Here is a 23,454-nt window from a genome sequence, read left to right on the forward strand (position 1 = left end):
ACCTGGAGCATGCTGGGTCTGACACATTCATTGTCAGTCGTGCACCTGCAACACTCTGACCTGCATCCCAATGACTCCCTCTGTACTCCCCCCTTCTCTCCCTATATAGCTCTCTCTTCAGACTCGACAGAGCATCATCACCAGGCCCATTTCTCCCCTAATAGTGCAGACAATGCGGGTGAGCCTCCTCGATCTTATCGTCCCTGTCTGCTCCTCACAAAGAATTTTTTAGCAGGGCCATATAATTACAGATTGATCACAGGCGTGGAAAATATCACGGATATCCTATTCCTTGTGTTAGTGCTTCTGAGCTTATACTTGATGCCATGCACTTGAGACATATGTACTGGTTTGGAAGGCGCACAGAACATTTTCATAAGCAGTTATCTGCTTGCTTGGCATTGCCTGCAGTGCTGCCTTGAACCTCTCCCAGAGTTGAGATTGTAGTATATTATCTGCAACACCTGCATTCACAACACACACACACCAAATTCCCTGTCAGCCCTCGTGGATCTGCATGTTGAGAGTAGTTGAAAGAACATGGAGACGAATGCACTTTCCTCACACACGTGAGTTAAAACAAAGGTAATGTCCGCACACCGTGCTGTGCATTGTGGTAACTGTAGCAGTTTTCAGACTGTCTGCAGTCACAGTGTGTAGTGTAATTTCTACGGCGCTGAGATCCTTGTGTTACAAGAAATAGGCAGACTTAGCTGCTTAAACTGCCACTCAGTAAGATATTCACAGTCATCGACCACGGCTTTATAAAATTTGCATAACAACAATGAAAATTCAAATCTATAAAAAGGCAATAAAAATGTACAAACACGAGAATTGCAGTTAAATTGAAATGAAAAACAAATGAGGGGATAGACGAACAAACAAATACCGAAACGAATAAACAATTAAAATAGAGCTGCATAAAAACAAAAGTGAACAAAAACTAGAAACTGTCGAGTATAAAGCCCATAATAAAAGTGATTTAAAAGGCAACTGGGTTTCCCCCCCCCCACTTTTTTAAGTCTTCACTGTAGAGTTTTTTACTGCCCTTATTACTCTGGGTTTAGCTGCACACCAAGACCTTCCACCCGGGCCTTTATGTACAAAATCTTAACAGGGATTTCCAGACTAACTGGCCCTCACATTAACTGTCTTTCACATGAGGCATTTTATTGGTAGAACTTGTTGGTGTATGTACACTGCCCCAGGAGGTTCAGTTCAGGTCAATAAAGTCTCTTCTCTCCAGCGGTTTCTGGGTCCTCACGGCAAAAGCCCATTCACCTTTCTTCTTCTGTCTAGACAGGGGTCAGCCAGAATAGCCTCAAGATCTCAGCTTACGTGACTCATGAGAAAATAAAAGTTCTGCTGGGAGGCAGACAACAGCAATATGCTTTCAATGTGACTGAGCTGTCAATAAATTACTATATTTAAGTCTTGTAAGAAAGTGAGTTTAGTTAGGGATGCATATTCTAAAAATGCTACATGATACACAACACCATTAGAGGTTACCAAATAGATACAAAATTCTAAAAAATGAGGACTACTTTTGATATCCTTCTGGGGGTTTTTTGCTTTAAAATTTTCTCCTTTCAGGCTGGTTTTTGCGGTGCTACTCTCATGGTTTTATAAATCTATGCCCACCCAATGATCGGGTAATCCACCACTCTGGTCAAGACTGAAATATGTCGATTTCCATTAGATAGGTTACAGTGATATCTTGTACACATCGCATCCAAAGGTTGAATCCAATACCTCTGGTGATTGTGTTACTTTTTTTTTCTAGGCCCACCAGCAGACTGAGTTTTGCTATTTTTGATGAAATGTCTCAAAAACAAATGGCAGGATTGTCATTAGATTCAGCACACATGCTTCATGGCCCTCTAAAGACAATTTATAATCACTTAGTTGATCCATGACTTTTTCCTCCAGCGCTGGCATCTAGTTAACATTTTACTGTAATTTACCCACTACTAATTACATCAGAATGAACCTCAGCTTTACTCTGTGTTTAATGCTAATTGAAGAGATGGTTAACATAGTAAGTACAGGCTCCAGAGCCTCTAGCACAGCTTTGGGCACTAAGTCTTGTTGTATATTTGTCTGTTTTATTTTGCTAACTACACCTGACTAAATGTAAGCATTTACAAAGTCCCTTTTCCTTCACTCAACACTTTAAATCATGTTTTGTTTTAAAATTCAAAAATGTATTTTTCTACCATTACAGGTACACAATAATTTCTGAACATGACATTGGGATACTCTTGAAAGTTGCCCTAGTTGTTTGTAATCCATCACAGTGAACAACATCAACACATCCATCTTCTAAAGCATTTATCCAGTTTGGGGTTGCGCTAGCTGGTATTGGACAAGAAGCTGAGTGAACCCTCTATCTAGACCTATGGCCAATTTAAATGCAGATATTTGACAGTATCAGAATTATGCAGGGAGGAAATACTGAGGGAGGAAGCTAGATTATTCAAGGAAAGTCATGCAGGCATGGGAAAACATGCAAATATTTAAACTCTATACAGAAAGGCCCTCGGTCAACCAGAAGGTTCAAACCAGGAACCTTCACGCTGTAGTGCTAATCGCTGCCACACCAATGACGAACATGTTGTAATCACTCGTTTGGATTAAATTATTATGATATCAAATGTTAATAAAAAGAAATGTTTTGAACCATCTATTCCACATAAATGAGTCTTTAAAATAACTACACCACTGCTAATACCGAGGCCACTATTACTGGTATATATTTATCATTAGGAAAGATCATGAAATTTATATTGGCGGTACAATGGTGTGAAAAATATTTGCTCTATTACTGACTTCTTTCTTTCTTTCTTTTTACACTGCATTTATTTGTCACTCTTACATGTTTCAGATCATCAAACACATTTAACAACAAAGACAACAAGAGGAAGTACAAAATATAGTTTTTAATATGTTATGTTTTATGTTTTAATTTATTAATAGAAAAAAGATATCCAAACCTACCTGGCCCGGTGTGAAAAATGTAATTGCCCCCTAAATCTAATAACTGGTTGTGCTACCTTTGCCAGCAAGAACTGTAATCAAGCATTTGGGATAACTTGCAATGTGTCTCTGGCCCACATTTCTCTGCAAGACTGTTTTAATTGAGCCACATTGGAGGGTTTTTGTGAATCAACAACCTCCTGAAGGTCATGCCAAAGCATCTAAACTGGATTTAAGCCTGGACTTTGACTAGGCCACTCCAAAAACCTTCAAATCCACAGAAAATGTTCTCCAAAAGTCTTAAGGATCATCAAGATGTTTTCTGAAAATCTAAGTCCTTGTGTTCTTTTTTGTCAGCAGTGGTTTTCGCCTTGGAACCATACTGCTACTACTGCCCCACTCACACATATGTATTTGTCATCTAGAAAATTAAAGTACAAGAAATCCCTGCAGATTTAACGTACCTCAACCTTAGCCTTAACCAGATCATTTTTCACATAGTGTTAGTTTTGAATAGCTTTTTCCTTTAATAAATGAAATCATAACTTCAGAACTCCATTTTGTATTTAATTTTGGTTATCTTTGTCTAATATGAATTTTTTTGATGATCTGAAACTTGTACACCCATCCACCATTCTCTTCTGCTTACCCTTGTCAGAGTCATGGGGTAGAAACATGTAAGTCTGACAATTATGCAAAAAGAAAAAAGAAAAAAAAAAGAAATCAAGAATGGGGGAAATAGTTTTTCACAGCACTGTAGATTCTGCAATATACTCTGATGACAACAACCCTTTGTTCAATCATGACCAGACGGCCCTGAGGCTCTCTGTTCTGCTTTGTGCTCCGGGTGTCATGCATCACTGAGGACATCTGACCTGCCAGTCATGTCAGCAACACACTAGAATCCCTGCACAAGCAGAACAATGGACAATAGTTCATTCAGTGAGCCCAAGAAGCTTTTTCCAGTGATCTATTGAAAACCTGCCAATAGTGGAAGAACTGGACACGGTCTTTCACGCAAAGCTATTCTGTGTAAACAGACTCCATTCTAAGTGAGATCACGATTCATCAAAGCGAGTGTCTCAACTAATGGACCGAGAAAATTTATGTGCAATGTGTTTTTGTGACATGAACATTTCACATAACTTCTACTCGCAGTGTAAGAAGGCTACACACTGTCATGTAGTTCAGAGCCGGAATCAAAGATGCGCAACAGACGCCAGATCAGACAATTACCCCCAGACAAGTTAACCAGCCGAAACAGGAACGAGTCCTGCCAAATACAATGAAACTGTCACACATCACTACTGAAAGGTTATCTTTATTTTCAACACGAGCACGAACATGCATCTCTCCCAGAACAGCTCATGTGGATCTCAAGCCTGCTAATAACACAATCTGTCAAACGAGCTGAAATATCACAAACAAAAAAACTTCGACGTATATTTAAAAGATCTGAAAAGCTGAATATTGAGCTTTTTGGCTCATTGATCATTCAAAATACAATATGTATGAAGTCTTGATGTATTTTTGTACGAACTTCATATGCATTTCATAAAGAAGGATTTTCTATATTTTTTTTTTTGTGTTTTCAGTAACTTTTAAAGACTCAGACATTAATCCAAATCTCTATATAAAAATGATGACAGGGTTCAGAGACAGAAAATTCCTCTATAGCGGTATTAGTGAAGCTAAACACATGAATACGGCATTGAAGAAAGACAGGATTATGTGAATTGCACATGGCCTAAATGTAAAGTGTTAACATTATAGTAGAAGCACACCTCAAAGCATCGGTGGTTAACTTGGCTGCTCCAGATCACACAACTACGACCAGAAGACAGAAGTCACTTAAAAGCACTCAATTTAATCATTCATTTTATGTTTATTAGAGCACATTTGAGACCATAACCTTTTTTTGGATGGTTTCTCCAAATAAAAAAAGGTGTGATGTGTTTCCAACTGTGCACAGGAGCTGGAAAATTGCTTAAGCATTGAGAGGGAAGGATTACTGCCACCCAAAAAACCCCACACACATATGTATTTGTCATCTAGGAATTCATTAAATTAAAGTACAAGAACTCCCTGCAGATATACAGTACCTCAATCTTAGCCATAACTAGAAAATGCCTAAACTCAGCCCCCCTCCCAACCAGCGGTTAACCTCATGGTAAACCACACATCAAGAATTATGTGAAGACTCAGCCAGCAAGTCATTAAAATTCAAATGAGCTCTGCTACCGATAACCACAAGCCGTAACGATCTGCCAAAGAAAGCGCCCATCTAGCTTTTAACGAGAAGCTCATGTTAGTGACAGTGTGGAAGGATGTAAACTTTAATGGCACCCTCCCTCAGCACAGCATGTAGCTAGGTGCATGCTTCCTTCAGATGGCAGATCTAGAAAGTAGAGCACAGAGTGTACAGCTTCTAAATAAAAGTGCTAACATCAGGTTTAGGGAGTTGTTGTTTTTTCTGGAAGGAGATCCAGCTTTTAACCACTTTTTTAAAAACAGCTTTTTACAGTGGATATCTCAAAAACTGGGCATCTCATATCAAAACATTTTACATAGATGAATAGCACTCCAGGCCAAAGAAAAGTCAAAAATTGATTTTAAGGTGAGCCGTCCCTTTAATGTGAATGAATATAGGCATTTCAGTAGCAACAAACACACTTAATACAAGCAGACATAGAGACTAAAACATAAGCTGCCAGGCATATAGTGCACAAGCTGTTATACTAACTCTGAAATACAGTGTGGTTAGATTTCTTCGGTACTAAATACATTTTTTATAATTAGCCTCATAAACTAAAGAGTGGCGAGAATAGTCTTTGACAAGATGATGCATCGTACACAAAAGCTGGAGCAAATTTATGGTGGCATGTATCGCATTTCATTGGACTTAAACTTCCAGGTAGCGAACACATGACACCTCTATGCATAATCCATTGGTAAACAACTTGCTATTGATCCACCAAGCCTCATTAAGGGTAACATGTAAGTGCTTCAGCACTGATAAGGCAGTTAAAAAACACTATATTCGGTCATCAATAGCTTCTGTCCAGGAGACAATTGCAGTTTAAGCATCCTCTATTTGAAGGCAAAGAGCTTCCATAATTTGTAAAATGTCAATGGTGATTGAGGTCTTCCCCCAAATCAATGTACCTGTCAAAAACGGGCGTTTCAGAGAGCCCTTGAAATCCCACAGGATTTGCATGTGAAAACAGTAATCCAGTCAACTGATTTTTTATGTATGCTGGCTGCTGAGGCACAGTATACTTTTCAAGCTCAAAAGAACAGAGGACACAAACACGTTCAAACAGCACTCACACTCCACTGCATAGCCAGCGGAGAGAGGGAAAGACAGAGAAAGAGAGGGAAGAGGGAAAAAAAACATTCACCAAACATTATCTCGAGGGAAATACACACAAAATGAAATTGAAGCTAATGAAACTCTGGAGTTCCGCTCTTTCATTTTCACATGTAAAATCAACAGGTATTTTAGCTTAACTACCTGGGGCCCATGCTGCACTCTAATAATTTAGTCCCCCAATAAAGGCCACAGTGTGCTGGCTGATATAATGGCTATACCGTATATTACAGCGTGTTGTATGAATGAATGTTTTGATGCACCCCGAGGCCCTGCTGTAATAACGCAACTGAAGGACAAGGAATGAATCCCAGTGACAGTTTATTATGTACGCTGTGAAGAAGAGAATACTGGACCTCGACATCTCTGATACAAAGAGCAAACATGCTCATACACTCACTGGACACTTTATTAGATACACCTTTGTTAGCACTGAGTTGGTGCCCTGTGGTTTGCCTTCAGAACTGCTTTAATTCTTTATGGCACAGATGCAACAAGGTGCTGGATACATTCCTCAGAGATTTTTGTAGATACTGACCTGATAGCATCACACAGTTGCTGCAGATTTGTCAGGTGCACATCCACGATGTAAATTTACCATATCCCAAAGGAGATTTGTTGACTGTGGAAGCCATTTGAGTTTTGTGACACAGCACCTTTTCCTGCTGGAAGTAGCCATCACAAGATGGATACACTGTGGACAGCAACAATACCCAGGTAAGCTGTGCTGTTTAAACAATGCTTAATTGGTACTAAGGGGCCCAAAGTGTGCCAAGACAATATCCCACACACCAGTACACCACCACCCACACCCTGATCTGCCAAATATAAGGTAGGGTAGCCCTGTGCTTTCATGTTTTAAAGCCATATTCTGACCCTGCTATCCAATCATCGCAGCAGAAATCGAGACCCATCAGTCCGGACAATATTTTTCCAATCTACTACCGTCTAAGTTTGGTGAGCACATTCAAATGATATCCCTAGTTTCCTGTTTTCAGGTGACAGGAGTGGCACATGGTGTGGTCTTCTGCTGCCTTCAAGGTTTGATGTGTGTTTAGAGATGCCTCAGTTGTAACAAGTGGTTGAGTTACTGTTGCCTTTCTGTCAGCTCAAAGAAGTGTAGCCATTCTCCACTGCCCTCTGGCATCAGCAAGACATTTTCGTCCAGAGAACTGCCACTCACTGGATATTTTCTCTACTTTGGACCATTCTCTGTGTGAGAAAATCCCAGCAGATCAGCAGTTTCCAAAAATAATCAGACAGACCTGTCCGGCGCCAACAATCATGCCACGTTCAAAGTCGTTTAAATCACCTTTCTTTCCTATTTTGTTGCTCAATTTAAACTTCAGCAGGTCATCTTTACCACGCTTCCATGCCTAAATTTGCTAAATTGCTGCCATGCGATTGCCTGATTAGAGTTTTGCGTTAATGAGCAGTTGAACAAATGTATCTAACAACAATGGCCGGTGAATGTACACATTAAAACAGGCATATTCAAATAAATTGTATACATGCAGTACTATTTACTCAACATTTTCATACAACTTTATTGTTAAAGTTTTACACTTTAAATTTAAACTTTACACACAAAAAGACAAAACCCTTTACTGTGTACATTTTTGTTATTATGCCAGATTTTTAAAAAGTAATTAAAAGTTGTTCTACTTAAATTAATGCCTCAGGATAATTATCCGATATTTGTCATAAGTAAAAGGATCATACACACTGCACTCATTCTGATTAGTAAATTATGAGGGTATTTCGAATCACAGTCCAAGTACATTTTGCTGATAATGCTTATATGCTTTTACTTCAATAAGAAATCTGGACTACACAATCATTTGTTGCACTGCAGCAGTTTTCTTTTTTGTATTAGTTCAACTAAAATAAAGGTTCTGACTAATTAACACATAAAAGTGGAAGACATATTAATTATGGTAGTGACTGCATTAAACATTGAAATATACTAATTATACCTTTTAAAAATCATCAAAAACAAACATCTCTTTCCACAAGCAAAGGCAAATCTGGGGCACATTAAATTAAAAAAACAGAGAAACTCCACAATTCAGTGACACCAGAGGAAACTAAGAAAATATAAACACTGCAGCAGAAGGGCCATTGTGTTTTCTCTTTCCTCTCTCGCAGTCCTAACTGCCGTGTGGCGTGCCTCTACTTCTTGCCGCTCTTCAGTTGCATGCCTACATCAGAGCCCTCACACGGGCGTGCAGTCTATGCAGAGCCTCGTGCCACCAGCCTCCAGGGACGGCAAGACAGACATGTGAACAGTGCATCTCCTGTCACTTTTAAGTTTAAGTCACGCTGCAGGAAGTGTATTAAGTGTATTGTTTTATTAACCCTCAACCAAATGAAGTGTGTGATGGAGACTTCAAAACAACAGTGACGATCAGATCTGTCAGTCAGCAGGCCGAGCCACCATTTTGGTCTCTAATTATTTAATTTTTTGTTGTTGTTGTTGTTGTTTTTATCTGTCAGGTGGAAATTTTGTGCAGAAAATCTTGGTCTCTAGAGGATGACTGGCGCTCTCAACACTTGTTTACCTCCTGCTGCACCCTTAGCCAAACACTGTTTGTTTTCAGACCTTTTAACCATTTGTTGTAACGTTTCACTTTACTCTCCATTAAAATGAAAAAGCAAAACGTTCTCACTGTTGAATGATTTCTTACATAAAACACACACATACAGAACTCAGGTTCATTTCCATCAACCTTAGCTAGATTTAAATTCTAAATGGCAACGTGTATTTGTTAGTGAACATGCTAACATTAGCATACTGAAATATTTGCTAACATTTCATATACTACTTATGAGCATAATGTGTTTGTAAGTAGATTTAAGAGGCTTTTACTGTTATTTTCATCTATTTACAGACATTACTTTACTTTTGGATGTCCACAGGAACGTGCTAATAAATGCATTAATACACATAGCTGCATATTTACATTTTAACATGTTCTGACCATTGACTAATGTTTCTATACTGCTCATAAATGTTAATAAGGACAACAAAAGTAATGTCTTTCTCTTTTCTCCTTCTGTTTTCACCTTTTCCCTTAAAAATGAATATATTTTATGTGTTGAGAGGGAGTTTCTTCTGACAAGTAAATCCACCTTATTAGTCTTAAGTGTAAATTAAACTTTTAAGGTAGCATTTGATGCCATTTGAAGAGTAGAGCAAGTAGAGAACAAATAACACAATCCAGGTCTGAGAGGACCACACGGCACACCCTTTTGAAGAAGCACACGCTCTCACAGACAGCACTAAAAGCAGCCTTTTAACAGTTCCACTTAATTCATTTACTAGGATTGAGACAGGTGCCGGATAAAATACAGATCATATTTAAAAAGCAAATTTCATTCAGATATCCTGTGCTTAGCCTTACAGCACTTAAGTCCACTGTAGCTAAGTGGTCCAGCCTCTTAGCTGTACTGTTGTAGTTTGCTGTAGTTTGTTCCTGCGTGCAAACGAAACTACAATGAGGCCTCTGATAAGTCTTTTCAGCCCGTGCTGGATCATTTTCTGCTGAGGCAATGGGGACAATTTTTCCTTTTGGAGGGATGAGTGAGAGGCCGGCCTGCAGCCAGCGGAGACCTCCTCATGCTTTTCCACTCATCCCCGTAAGGAGATTGGACGTAATGGGGTTTCCTCTTCCATGGCTCCTTCTGCTCACCAGATAAACTGCAGCAAACTTCCAACAAAGTCTTAGTGCTATTCTTGTCACATTTTACAGTCATTCCAACAATAACTTTTGACGGAATACGGTTGTGACCTCATTGTGAGCGGAGCTAAGCTTTTAAGCAGGTGGCCTCTTCCCCACCCTCCAGGGCAGTGGAATAAAATAGGGGAAACAGCCCCTCTGGGGAAGTCAAACTGCAGCAATTGTCAAGAAGAGACCCAAAAACCCATGTAGAAATGAGGGATGGCGTCTCATTAAAGACATTTTCCAGCTATAAATGGAATCACAATGCAATAAACAAGCTGCATTATGATTGAAAACAAAGAATGGAATAAAAATGTACTGGCTGCGTTTTCATTGAGAAACATTTATTCATGTAGCAAGCTATTATGTAGCTTAATAATAGGGTGCAGCATCCCCCTCAGGCCTGCAGGGAATGACCAAGACCTTGATATAAGGGCTTGGATGGTTTTTCATATTCTCCCCGTGGCAGTCTACTGACCTAATGGCCTTATGTCAACAGAAATGACAACTAGTCTAACAGGGATATTTTATTCATTTTATTAATATTGCATCACTTGCTCGCCGTGTGTTGTGTTTGGGTGTGTGAATATATACCTGGTCTACTCAACGGCACTCCTTCACAACATTGCTTGAACTAAAAAGAGAGGAAGGAAGGAAATTTCAAAAGACATCACGCTCTTAGGCATCCTCTGTCTCGGCGCTTGTCTGTGTAGGTCTGAACCCAGGATTTGGCGGACTCTTTGATGCGTTTTCCTTGAGTACAGTTCATTATCTGAAAACATTTTGTAAACACTGCAATATGTGTGCAAAAAAATCCAATTTTCACATCAAATCCATGCACATTTATTGCTTAACAAGATCAGCGGTTCTCAGTCCTGCTGATATCCTCTCGGAACAGATAACATTGTTTGAGGATGCACCAAGAAAGGTGAGATACATTTGTTTCTCGTCGTATATTGATCTTCCTGTCTTTCTCACTTCGTCCAGAGTTCAACACGTTTGAACTCTGGCCTGGGAAATGGCAAGTCCCACCGATATCCAGCCAATTTAAAAGAGCCGGTGGAATTGACCTCTTCTTAAGTAAGTATTGATTGTCTGAATCCTTGTTTGTATAACTGTATGCTTAGGAAGGTTCTTCCTGGATGGCTTGACACGAGTGCAGGGATGCAAGTACAAAAAACTATGGTATATAGAAACTGATAAAAAAAAATGGTGTATATTTGTCAAATTCTGGAAACTCTTGCTAGCCTATTAATGATGTTAATACCTGCAGCCTGTGCTTGTATCCCTGCCCGCATTATTTCCTGGATTTCATGCATTTTAACACAGAGTGTGAGCAAATTTCACCTTGCCAATTCGGGTTTAAACTGCCCATAAGTCAGCACTTGATTAAACGACTGGAATGGAAACCAGCAGGGCTCTCAGTCTCAACTAGAAGTGAATGTCACTGAACTATAGACAATGCATTCAGAATCATAAATTAAAGTGCAACAGATTCGTTTCAAGTTCAACAGCATCTCTCTGCATATGTTTATTTTGTTTTTTTGTTTTTTCTTCTTACAGCTCTAAAATAAGTATACTATCTAATGTTGCCATAACAACAAAACCATAGAACTTGTAAAATCAGCCACCACCACAACATGTCACTTGTTTTTAAGTTAATTACTTAAAGCTATTAACCCCAGTCTTCACGTGCATAGTAGCATTACTACAAAGTTTCTCTCTCAAGTATTACACTTTGTTAAAGCAATGTTTATATTTAGAATGGCCTGGATCTCAGATAGTGCTTTTCTACAACGTGTCTCAAATTCACTTCACACACACACACTTTATTCTATGTCTAAGTAATTATTCGGCATGCAGACTGGAGCAGCCAGGGATCGAACCCCCAGCTGTCTGCTCAGTAGACAGCCTGCTCTACATCTTGAGCCACAGCCACCTGCAATTTAGGATCATCATCCTATTTTAAATGTGACTAAATCCACAGATGATGTGTCATCACATCTCATCTATACATAGAAGCATGTTCACATCCTTATTTTAATCTAAAGGTCGTGTACCCAAATAGAATGAATAGGATGTCTTTTCTGTAGATCATACCATCTCCTAAAATATGCTTCTTTTGTTTGTTTACTTTTGCACACACAGTGGTGCAGCGGTTAGCACTATCACCCCCGGCACAAATTTTCTGAGTTTGAATCCACCAGCAGGCTGAGGGTTTTCTGTGTGGAATTTCCTCCCACGGTCATGCTTGTTAGACTTATTGGTGAGTATAAATTGGCTGTGTATCTAAGTGTGAATTGCTATCAGCCTCTACACGACAGACTGGTGACCTGTCCAGAGTCTACCATGGTGGATAATCAGGAAAAATTGATGTTTGCATGCATTAAATTAACATCGCACGGTGCTTTTCTTTCTATTTGAGAGTACCTGTGTGGCTTAGGTTCACTAAACCACACAGGTACATTTTGTGATCTCATAATCTAATATTCAGTAATTCCCTTTTTCTTTTGTGGATAAGTCACGACTGCAAAGAAGGGTGGATATAATTGGATGGGTTTGATGGCTTATTAAAGTCATCCATATACAGTCGAGTTTTCAATTTCCATCTGCATGCTAAATCCCACTGATTTCTCAAAAGAGAACATTTGGAAATATCTAACCTATTTATCTCATCTCTCGTATACAGTATAAATTCTGCTTGTTTTTTATGCTGTTAAAAACATTTTTCATTTTATTTTTGGCACAGCTGACGTTTTTTTTATAGTCAGTAGTCAAATGTGCACTACTAAAACTTAATTCACCGTCCTCTTCAGTAACAAATCCAACTCTGTTGTTTGTGATCTCAAAAAAGTTTACTTATGAGTTAAATGCTGAACCTTAGTTGAGAAAGAACTGTCAAGTTAGGAAATTAATTTTCTTTTTTAATCCACATTTCAAGCACTTGTTAAAAAGTTAAAATGTACTGAGTTGGCTTTCTATGTCAAACTCTGAATAAAAGCCAATTAGTAAGTGATGGAGAGAAAATACAAGAGACGAAACCACTGGTGTGGATCATTAGATATCCACAAGACAGTTGTGTTTCCATCCCTTCAGCATTGGTAATAGGCCAATTTGTGGGCATATATGTGCATATCTACTCATATGCTGGCTACTTAACATACCAACTGTGTCTTTTATCGTATGGCTGAATGCAGTACTAGGGATGTGACTAATGGACCTGAGCTGCTGCAAGCATCCACGTACAAATGGCAACCGTTACCGTGTTTAGAAAACTAGATATATTAAACCTGTGCCATCCAATGTCACTTTTAGAGCTTTCTCCAAAACACACGCACACGCACACACACACACGCACACACACACACACACACAGCTCCTTCATATTCCTTTGGTGTCCGTCTTTACCATTGTCAGCTAAATAGATCACACTGCAAGGCTTCAATCTCCTTCAAATCAGTCACAGTGATGATTCTGTGAAAAAAAAGGGGGGAGATAAAAAGCCGACCGGAGCCTGTCAGGGCTATGAGAGCAGAGGACGTCAATGCCTCACTTAGACAGCCAGTCTGAAGGGGCCGGTTCCCCAGACGAAGAGGACAAGACGGAGTTCACCTGCATTCAATACAAAGTTTTGCCACCGCCTTTGGGAGAAGAGATGCGGCGGAGCATAGCAGGCTGCAATCCCTGATGTAAATGTCATCAGGATCAAAATCAATTTCATGATTCATTCAAGAGGCCAGAACTTAAAAACGTACAAAGTTACCTGTTATTTATTTTTTTATTTTTTTTATTTAACAACAGCGTCATCTTCCCACCTCTTCTCACGATCGCAGAGTAAGGACTCGATGATTTTCCGCACACATGCAAACAATTCAAAAGTTTGGCTGATTGATTTTTTTTTTCCTCCTGTGGCATTGTTGCTTCTCATTTCCAACACAGCATGAAAGGCACTGAAATAAAAACATCTTAGCAGCAAATCGGCCTCACCATGGCAACAGTATTGATCACCTCTCCTGGGTCCTCAGAAAAATCTATCCCTCATGTCAATTTCCCAGCACTAACAGTTCAGCAGCTACTCACGTCTTGAATAGACAGGCATGATATTTAGAATCTAGTAATAAAACCTACAATCATTATTTAGCTTCCCTGATGATTCATTTATCGCAGGAGTGAGATACAAAATGACCTGATGATTTTCACTGAGAACAATGCGGGGAATCGGCTGTCACTATTCACAGTCTTGAAGCATAAAGATCACACTAGGATTTCTTGATTATGGAGCTCAACCAATAATGAGGTCTAATTGAAATTGACTAAGAGAAGAAACTGAACACTTTGTAGAGAGTCCGTCTGACTGAGGTCTGATCTTTTTGATATGACACCCCCCCCTCAATTTGCTGGTTTAATTATATCTGAATGGGGGTTTCTCAGGCATTTGATGTTTTTCACAAGACTCACTGAGTAGTATATAGATTTTATTTCAAAGCAGCCTCAGAAACTTAAAGTTGCTGCCACCTACCAAACAAACACAGTGTGACTAATGCAAGTAAGTGGGTATGTATTGATTATACTGTATCATGTGGCCTCAAATTTAATTTGTTATCAATAATACCATTGCTTCTGGTTCCACTGAAAACATAAGTGTGCTCAGAGGCAAAAAGGTTTAAATGAGGACTGAATCTAACTTCTCAAGGTATTTGGATTTAAGTGCGCCGAAGAAATATACCTTTCTTTCAGCACTTTGAGGAAATGAGAACAAATGCAAAGTGATGGATGGGTCTGCATGACAACTGCTGTCAATCCACAAGCTTGATTACAACACCTGAGCTTCAGCAACACCACGCCTACACTCTGACAGCTTGACACTTGCAGACGTGTTGGTACACCTGGTGTGAGGAGGAGAGAATAAAGAGAATTAGGGACTAATCTGGCTTCCCTTTAAACCCTCTCAGTTTCACAAATGCATAGGTTTTCATGTTACAGAGCTTGCACAAAACTGAGGAACTCTTGCAACCCACGCGCCGTGCAACAAAATAACAAGTGCAGTTATGCTTCAAAGCATAACTGCAGGGTTTTGAAGATCTTGTAATAATAAAAATTTAATTTATTAAGTGAGCCTACGAAGAGAGAACAGGAACTAAAGCTAGGCTGAAGATTGTGGTGTTGTGGTGGGGACGATCAGTCCGGCAAAAGGAACCACAAACCCTGGATATAAAAAATGAATATATATATATATATATATACATATATATATATATATATATATATATATATATATACACACACACACAAATGTGTGGCATGTGTAAGTGTCTGTAGAGTAGAAAGGGAAGACGACTGGGCGGGGGTGGGGGTTAAAAGCTTGTTAAGTACTCTGACGGTCTTACAGATGCAATTAACCAGCTACTTACACAATTTGTCGAACTGAGCTGGAACAAAAACAATGACTGACAAGACTCTGAGTTACAATCTGCAACCACAAATCATTAGCACCAACACTGCATGCAGCTCCTCCCCAGTTTAAACGCCACTTTAAACTGGCACAGGAAAAACTGTACAGAATTATGCAAAAGCATGCACATGTTTTTTCGAGTAATTAAATACTTTGCTATGGAGATGTGTTTTAAATAATTAATCTTTCTGTACTGGTGCCTTGCTGCATTTCCCATTTCACTGCAGCACCAGCAGTGGGCCAACACCATCAGTTGACTCTCAGCCAACAGAAATAGAGACGTTTTCCTATATGCTCAAGCTATGCCATTTGGAAATTAGTCTTGTGAATTCCTTTCATTTACTTGCAGCCATCGAGCTCAATCAGGCTGCGAAGCGATGGAAACAAGCTTATTTTGCAGAAGGGAAGCCCCCCCCCCTTCCCCCGTAGGTAAAAGCTAAAGGAAACTCAAGCATAACTCAATGCTTTCAGGTTCAAAACAATTCATAAAACCGCCTGCAGTCTGACGTACAAGAGGTTCATATAATCATGTGCAATCATATGAAACAGGCCTTTTATTCTCAGGAGGGGGTTGTTGAGTTTGGGTGTGATTGTGTCAGGCTGTCAGTGCCCACTCATCCAGACTCCGGAGTGAGACTGGAACAGACGGGAGCTGTTCTTTCAGCACCACCGGGGACAAGCAACAGCACTCTCAGCTGTCTCATCCACACAGTCTAGTGGATTGAAAAACCACCCAAACTCACTTCACCTTCCTTTTGTGCCCCATGTTTTAAGATGGAGAGAGGCATCAGTGAGAACACATCGAATCCAATACCACCATCTGAAAATAGATTCTTGCTCATGATGGATGCTCTCTCTTTCTCTCTTTTTTTTTTGGTGTCCTTTCTCAGACACAGTTTTCAGCTGTTTCACTTTTGCTGTCCTTTCAAGCTGCTTTTGGGCGACAAAAAAGTGTGTTTACCCCTCTCTACAGCGAATTATTACCTCCAAATTCAACAAACTTCTGCTGCAATAGTGGGAAAAAAATGCGATTATCTTAAAGCCACAAAACTAGTGCACACGCTCAGACTTGCCTGAAAGAGGCGTAGGATGTTGGCAACCATAATCGATACTGAACTCGCCGAGGCTCCGATGACTCCCACCACTTTTTCAGGCTTGACAAACACCGGTGGGTCCCCGTTAGTGCACCGCACGTCGGAGGTGTCCTTCGTGATCAGCGCTTGCACGAAAGTTAACGATTGCTCCAGCGCATAAGTATCTCTCGAACAAGTGTCCAGCACCCGTGCGCCTAAGGTGATGTTGGGTAAGAGTTGCTCGTCCTGGTTAATTTGGTCCAAAGCGTACATCATGGCCTCAAGCCGCTGGATGCCGTTCTCTTTTTTGAGGTCCCCGCACGGCGCACCATCGATTCCTCTGGCATGCACCGGGAAGAGTCCGCCGAGGGTCAGGTGTCCCTCAGTCCGTATCGAATGGGGTGCATAAGTCTCCTGAGGCAGCGCGAAATCTATCACAGTCCTCATAAGCCAAAACACCCTCCATATAAAGCTCAGCTTCACGCGTACACCGGGACAAGCCATGATCAACTTTTAGGAAGGAAGAAGCCTGCGATCCGCCGATGATGAGACCAGAAGAGGCTAAGAAGTTTGCTAAAACGAACCCATTCTTGTCACCAGGGAGGAGATTCAACAAGCTGGGCTGAGGAACCAAGGGGCAGCAGAAGACTCAGGCGAACTGCGCCCATCGTTTTACAGCCAGGAGTGAGCGGTTAAGCTTGTTGAATAGTGAAGCCCCTAACGGAAATTTAGCGCTCTCAGGAAGGGAGGCTACATCCATTAGTTAGAGAGAATATCACTGAAAGGAGACGAAAACCCGCAGCAAATTATCTGGCCTAATTTTGTCCATTTATGCTAAATCCAAAGAGCGAATAGAAACACAATGAAACCGCTGCGAGGAACTGGCATATCTTCACAACCCAAAGCCCGGAATTTAAGTATCGTGTAGTAGGAATTATCGCTTTAAATCAATACTTCTTAGGACCGGCAGAAGTGGGTGACATTCTCCTTCCCCAGAACAACTCCACGGGAGCGCAGGAATGGCTCGCTCGGCTGTGGTGTTTGTCTCCCAGGGGTGCATATCATCTCCACAGTCTCCAAAGGAGGGGAGGGAATGACGGAGGGAGGGAGGGAATGAGGGGGGGTGGGTTAAAAGAAAAAGGAAAAAACCGGTTAGTGTGAACGCAAACGTGCGTTCATTAAGCAGTGGACTAAGAAAAACCAGCTAATTAAATCCCCGGCTCTTTCTCAGTCTCCGCAACCGGTCGCCTTTATACAAAATGAATGAGTCACAGCAAGGGATTCACTGTGTGCGCCCGAGTTTTCAGCCCCCTTTCGACGCGAGACGTCATTCAGCTGGCAGCAAAAAAGAAAAAGGAAAAGGAGAAAAAAGATTAGCATCACTTTGTGGAAAGGTTTCCAGGAAGTTAGCGCTCGCTATCTTCAGACAGAAGAGAAGGTAAACAAGGCAAACAAATGCACTTACAGACTTGAATAATAAGACAATTGTTCCTCTGAGTGCCTTTCAGTGGCTGCATCTCAGCATTATAATCTCTGTCTCCCTACTTCCCCTCCCTCCGTTATCCCCCTGAAACACACACACACACACACACACACACATAGACACAAAAGTGTTTTCCCCCCCTCTTTTCTTTTGATGTTGACGGTGGCAGGCATGAAACAGAGATCTGTGGCATTATGAAAACACAGAAGAGCTGCAGGTATGAAGGGCTTCACCCGCCGACTAAAAAGTGGCTTTCCTGAAATAGTTTTGGATTCATTACTGATGCACCTTTAAAACGGAGCAGAGAGGGAGGTACGGGAGGGAGAGAGAGCATAGCAGACACGTTTGGAGGGGTCCAGGCTGGTCTCCAAGGCAACCCTTCTTCAGAAGACTCCTGATTCATCCTGTGCAACCCTCCTGCCCCCACAAATACACGCATATCACACCCCCCCCACACCCCCCACACCACCATCACCACCACCACCACCACACACGCACATCATCAACATCATCCTGGCTAAACATACTGGTCCACAGACTGGTGAGAATTGCCCACACCTTTAGGAGCACGGAGGCCTCACATCTTCCTAACAAAACTCTATTATCACCAAACTATTTAATTGCACAGATGGTACTTTTACAAACAAGCAGATTATGATAATTTGCTTTTGTGGGCATGCATTAGCCAGGGACTCACTTGGCAATTTGAGGCATTAATTAAAAAGGTAGTTTCTGCTTGGCATTCAAAGTAAATCGCACATTCAAAATAACAACAATAATCATTGTAGTCTCTGCTAATGAGTACATGTTCAGTGGGTTACGCGGAGAGAAGGGGAGCGAGAGAAGAGGTGCCCGCTGAGCACTCTGTTAATACATAATTCATGCATAAGCCTTCATTTTCAAGTAACCTTAGAAACTGACCACTCGTGAGCCAGCCAACACACATGCAGCAACAGCATCCACATTGTTGGTGGAAAAGCAAAGTGCAGTGGCACTCTGGGAAACAGGAAACAGGAAGTGGATTACAGGATAAGTCCCTTAAGTTGGTTTATCATTGAATAATAAGCAGCCTCAGAGAGTTGCTTTATTGTGAAAATGATTATGAGGCATGGAATCCCATTTTATGAACGTGTTCATTCCATTAGTTTCTGTTCAATTAAAAGATTAGAAAAGGCGATGTAGTTCTAATTGAAACATGTCCTATTGACATTACAGGCTTGGATGGACAAATTTCTAATTAATTAAGTTGAGATTAATTCGAGCCTAATCCGGCCATGTAGTGTATTTATCTTCATTAGCCACGCTGAGTACATGAATATCTTTCAACAGGCAAATCGTGCATGTCCAATGTGGTTTTGGGTGTACATACTGTACACTGGGGCCAAAATTCATGAGATGCACTAAAAATACATTTAAGGAAACTGTGTGGGAACTGCAGGGAACAGACTGCTGAGGAGAGAAACCAGGGATGTGAGAGGGGAGGGAGGCAGATGGCCACCTCCACAGTGAGCACACTGAGACAGACAGGAAGGCAGGACTGGAAAAATGCAGCAACAGCCTTTACAAATGACACCCGGAGAGACTGGTGTCGCAACGCACGACACTAATTCCCCGGCTCGGACTCGGCGGTGAGACTCCCACTTACACTGTCAATGGAAAGGTTACTTTTGAAAAATGGGGCCCTCACCGTGATTTAATTCACTGACTAACCCCAGGAAGAGGGGCCTTTTCCCCGGGGAGGCTGTGTGATTTAGACTGAGATTACACTTTGGTTTGGATCCTTTCTTTCTCTCCCCTTCCTCGCTTTTATACAGACACAGAGTCACGTGTCTGCGCACTCAAACAAATTCCATTTCACTTTCATCATGGGATGAAGTAGGAAGCAACAAGAAAGAGGAATGAGAGGTTTATGTTTAATACACAGCTGACCAAAAAACCAAATAGAGTCATAGTTTTCACATGGCAGGGGCGCACAATATTTAACAGGCATCCTGCCAGATAAATTATAGTCTCCTTTGAAAAAGCCAGAGCTTTTGTTTCAAGCATTCAATAACTTGTCTGCTCGATACGGTCTTTTTCAAGTCAATTACAGGGGCTGGCACTGTGTGCTCCTCTAAAGAACGACGAATCCAAGAACAATAAAAAGTCAACATCCAGGACAAGAGGCAATAAGGTTTCTTTTTGGGCAGACACTAGGCACAATGGGCTCTGTCTGTCAAATTAATTAACCTGGAAACCTGTTTAATTCCCAGACTCGAATGAAAGGGCGACGGTATCCACAGGAAAGAAATAACTCCAGAGCAGGAGGTAATTGCACGTCGAGGTGATTTGTTCGAAAGCACACAGGCCACCAGCCTGTTTGGAGTCATGCATATTCTGCGAGGGGTGAGGTGTTAATGTTAGATCAATGTAGGGGCATTGTTAGATTAGCAACATGAAGGTCACTGAGCTGCTGGGCCCCCTTGTCTCATTTTGTACCATCTGCTTTGGAATAATAAAATCAGGGCTATCCAAGCTTTTCTGTACCACTGTAACCAGAAATAGTGCCTGTAAGGAGACAAAAAAAAAACATGTTGTAATTCTACAGGCGTGCTGCACGAGAAGACAAATTCTTACCTCTTCTGCTGTTTATGCCAAAGACAAAGCAGGTGCAGTGCAGCTAGGACGATAGACTCTCCACACTCTCAATTACGATTGTAATCCATCTGTCATACCCTCTCCCTTCTAATTATGTCTCTGTAAAGCTGCTGCTGTGAGCTCAGTACCCATTCACACTCTGAAATGTGAAAGATGGACAGATAATGCACAAGTGACCACTGGAATACATAACTGCAGTGGGCAGCTTGGTGACAGCTGGTTTTTTTGTGTTTGAGTTTGCTTACATTATAAGTGCACATTGGCAAAAATATAAAGTGAGAAAATGGAAACCCAGTATAATATTAACGTAAACTATAGCTGTTTTTCTTATATAAGACAAGTGTCTACTCCTTATTGTGAGCCAGCATGGTTGTGATAATGACTAAAGGTGTTATATGTGACAATAATGAATCCAAAGGTGCTGACCTTCCACCCACAGAGGCCAGGAATTTTCCAGAGACCCTATTAGTGGGTAACTGGGCCTTTGTTTTGATGGCTAACTTCATGCTCCACTGGACTCACATGGTAAGTGGGTGCAGCTGTGTTAGTTAGCCAGGAGGACTTTAGCCACAAATGTGATTGTGATAACAAATGCCTATTGCCATACGTCCGTTAATTAGCCAATGTTTTGAGCAGCTCTGTGACATTTTTCTTTTTTTTCTTTTCATCTCAAGTGTTTTTACGTGGCCTTGTGAAAGAGGAGATTTTATCCTCAGTCTCGGTCAGTGAGTCATTACAGCCCCTCTTCATCTGTGTTTCTGTTTTATGGGGATGATACGACAGGCCTGTGAAAGAATATAAAAAGCTACAGCCAGCATTTGTTTATCTCATCTTACCAAAGGATAAAGATTAAAAGTAGAGGAGAAAATTTAGGCTGGGTTAGTCCAAAAATAACAAAACCCCCCAACAAACAAAAAGCCTATAGGGTAAAGACACAAACAGGGGTTAAAATAAAGTCAGTGGAAACATGATATAGCCAGGCTTAAAGTCAAAATCTAGTTTGTTTTCCTATAGTTGCTACTCAGACTACACAGCTTGTAACACTAAAGACAATAGCAAGCTCCAGATATCGACTGTACAGCTTGCAGGATTTTAGATGATGTATACTTATTGGCGATGGACATACAGCGCACTTGATGAGGAGTTGACAGAGAGGTTTCGATTCCGTAGAAGCGATTTATTTAAACCTGCTGAGAAGCTGTTGCAGTTCTTGCTGGACACAATCCAAAGATTGGTTTGTACCACTGATTGGTTTTCCCATCAACCAAATCAGTGAAAGCAGGTGAAGCTCTCCAAAAACCATCAATGGTTATACCGCTATGTACTGACCTTTTCAGTGGAGAATCGTATCAGGTTTGATTAATTTTGTGCCTTTCTTTGTGTTGCTGAGGTCTTTCCACTTTTACCTTCCACTTTCTTCTCAAAGCGGGGCGCCTGACTCACTACACTCCAAGTTGAGTGCTTTTTCTGGTTAGGCTATCAAACTTGTACTGCTAGACTGTCAGTGTGTTCTTGTGCTGACTATAGCTGTTTTCTTCTTTCAGTATCAGTGAAAGTGCCTTTTCTATTTCTATTATCAACAGTTACTGCAAATCAGAAGTGAAAAATCAGCAAGAGAACAGCAGGCTGTTATTAATGCACCCTAGCAACTAATACTGCAAGGCAACCACGGTAGTCACATGGGTATTCACATGAATGCATCGCTAAGATCTGGCATAATTAAGACTGGGTTTTCGCTTTGTTGCTGCAAACAAATGATGCGGACAGATGACATGCGTTCTAAACACTAGTGTTGATAATAAAGTCAGGACGATGCTTAGTAAAGTCTTGTTGTTGCTGTATAGTTGCTGGGCAACCACATTGATGAAAATGAAACTCTTTAAATTTGGTTAATATCACAGAGACATCATGGTAAGAACATCTGGATTTTAGATTTATCATAGTGCAGCTATTTCTTTAATGCATTTGCCTAAGGTTACAGATGAAGAATTAATTTGTCACTTGTGAGTTTTTATTAATCCAAAGACTAAAAGAAACACAGTAAAACAACATTTAGGTCCAGTATTTGGGCAATGGCACATTTTATATACCACCACAGTGGATTTCACATCAAACTCTCAAGATATGATTGACTTTCAGCTTTAATTCAAGAAGTTTAACACAAGTACTTCATTAACCGTTTAGGAATTATAGACATTTTATACACAGTCCCTTATTTTCAGAGGTTCAAAAGTTAATGAACAATTGATTATCCAGCATTTTCATTGCAAAGTGAGGTCGGTTCCCTTGTCATTCCATGACAAATTAAGTGAATAAAGGTTTTGCAGTCCACTCCAAGCTTTCTGGGCATCAATACAAGTGAAGGGGCCCGTCTTTAGCATCTTTAGGTTGAAAAACGAAAACAGACCTATGAAAAACATTACGTGGCAAAATCAACAAACTAAATTCTTTCAGAATTCTTTCTTTACTTAAGAAAACAAACCTCTCATCACATTTAGCCATGTTAAGTAAACACATGAGGAGGTCAGATCATCATTATCAAGGTCTACAATTAAGCGAAAGGGTTTACACTAAGGTGCAAACAACTGGTTATGCTCAAAAACATCTAAAAGAGTCTGTACAGTTCTGAAAAGAATATATAGAGAAAACCAAGATTAACCTGTACCAGAATGATGGGAAGAGAAAAATATGGAGAAGGAGAGAAACAGATGATCCACAGTATGCCACATCATCTGTCAAAC

General features: G+C 40.6%; 1 protein-coding gene across 1 annotated transcript in view; it reads right to left on the reverse strand.

The window, feature by feature from the left end:
- Positions 1 to 18,070, reverse strand: part of LOC134618535 (metabotropic glutamate receptor 7-like) — a 72,246-nt gene extending 54,176 nt beyond the window's left edge. The window contains exon 1 of the mRNA XM_063463977.1: positions 16,594 to 18,070. Coding sequence (XP_063320047.1) covers positions 16,594 to 17,097 — 504 coding nt within the window. The 5' untranslated portion in view covers positions 17,098 to 18,070. The remainder of the gene's footprint in view (positions 1 to 16,593) is intronic.
- Between the last annotated feature and the right edge of the window lie 5,384 nt (positions 18,071 to 23,454).

Source organism: Pelmatolapia mariae, linkage group LG20 (assembly GCF_036321145.2).
Source record: "Pelmatolapia mariae isolate MD_Pm_ZW linkage group LG20, Pm_UMD_F_2, whole genome shotgun sequence".
Classification (NCBI taxonomy): domain Eukaryota; kingdom Metazoa; phylum Chordata; class Actinopteri; order Cichliformes; family Cichlidae; genus Pelmatolapia; species Pelmatolapia mariae.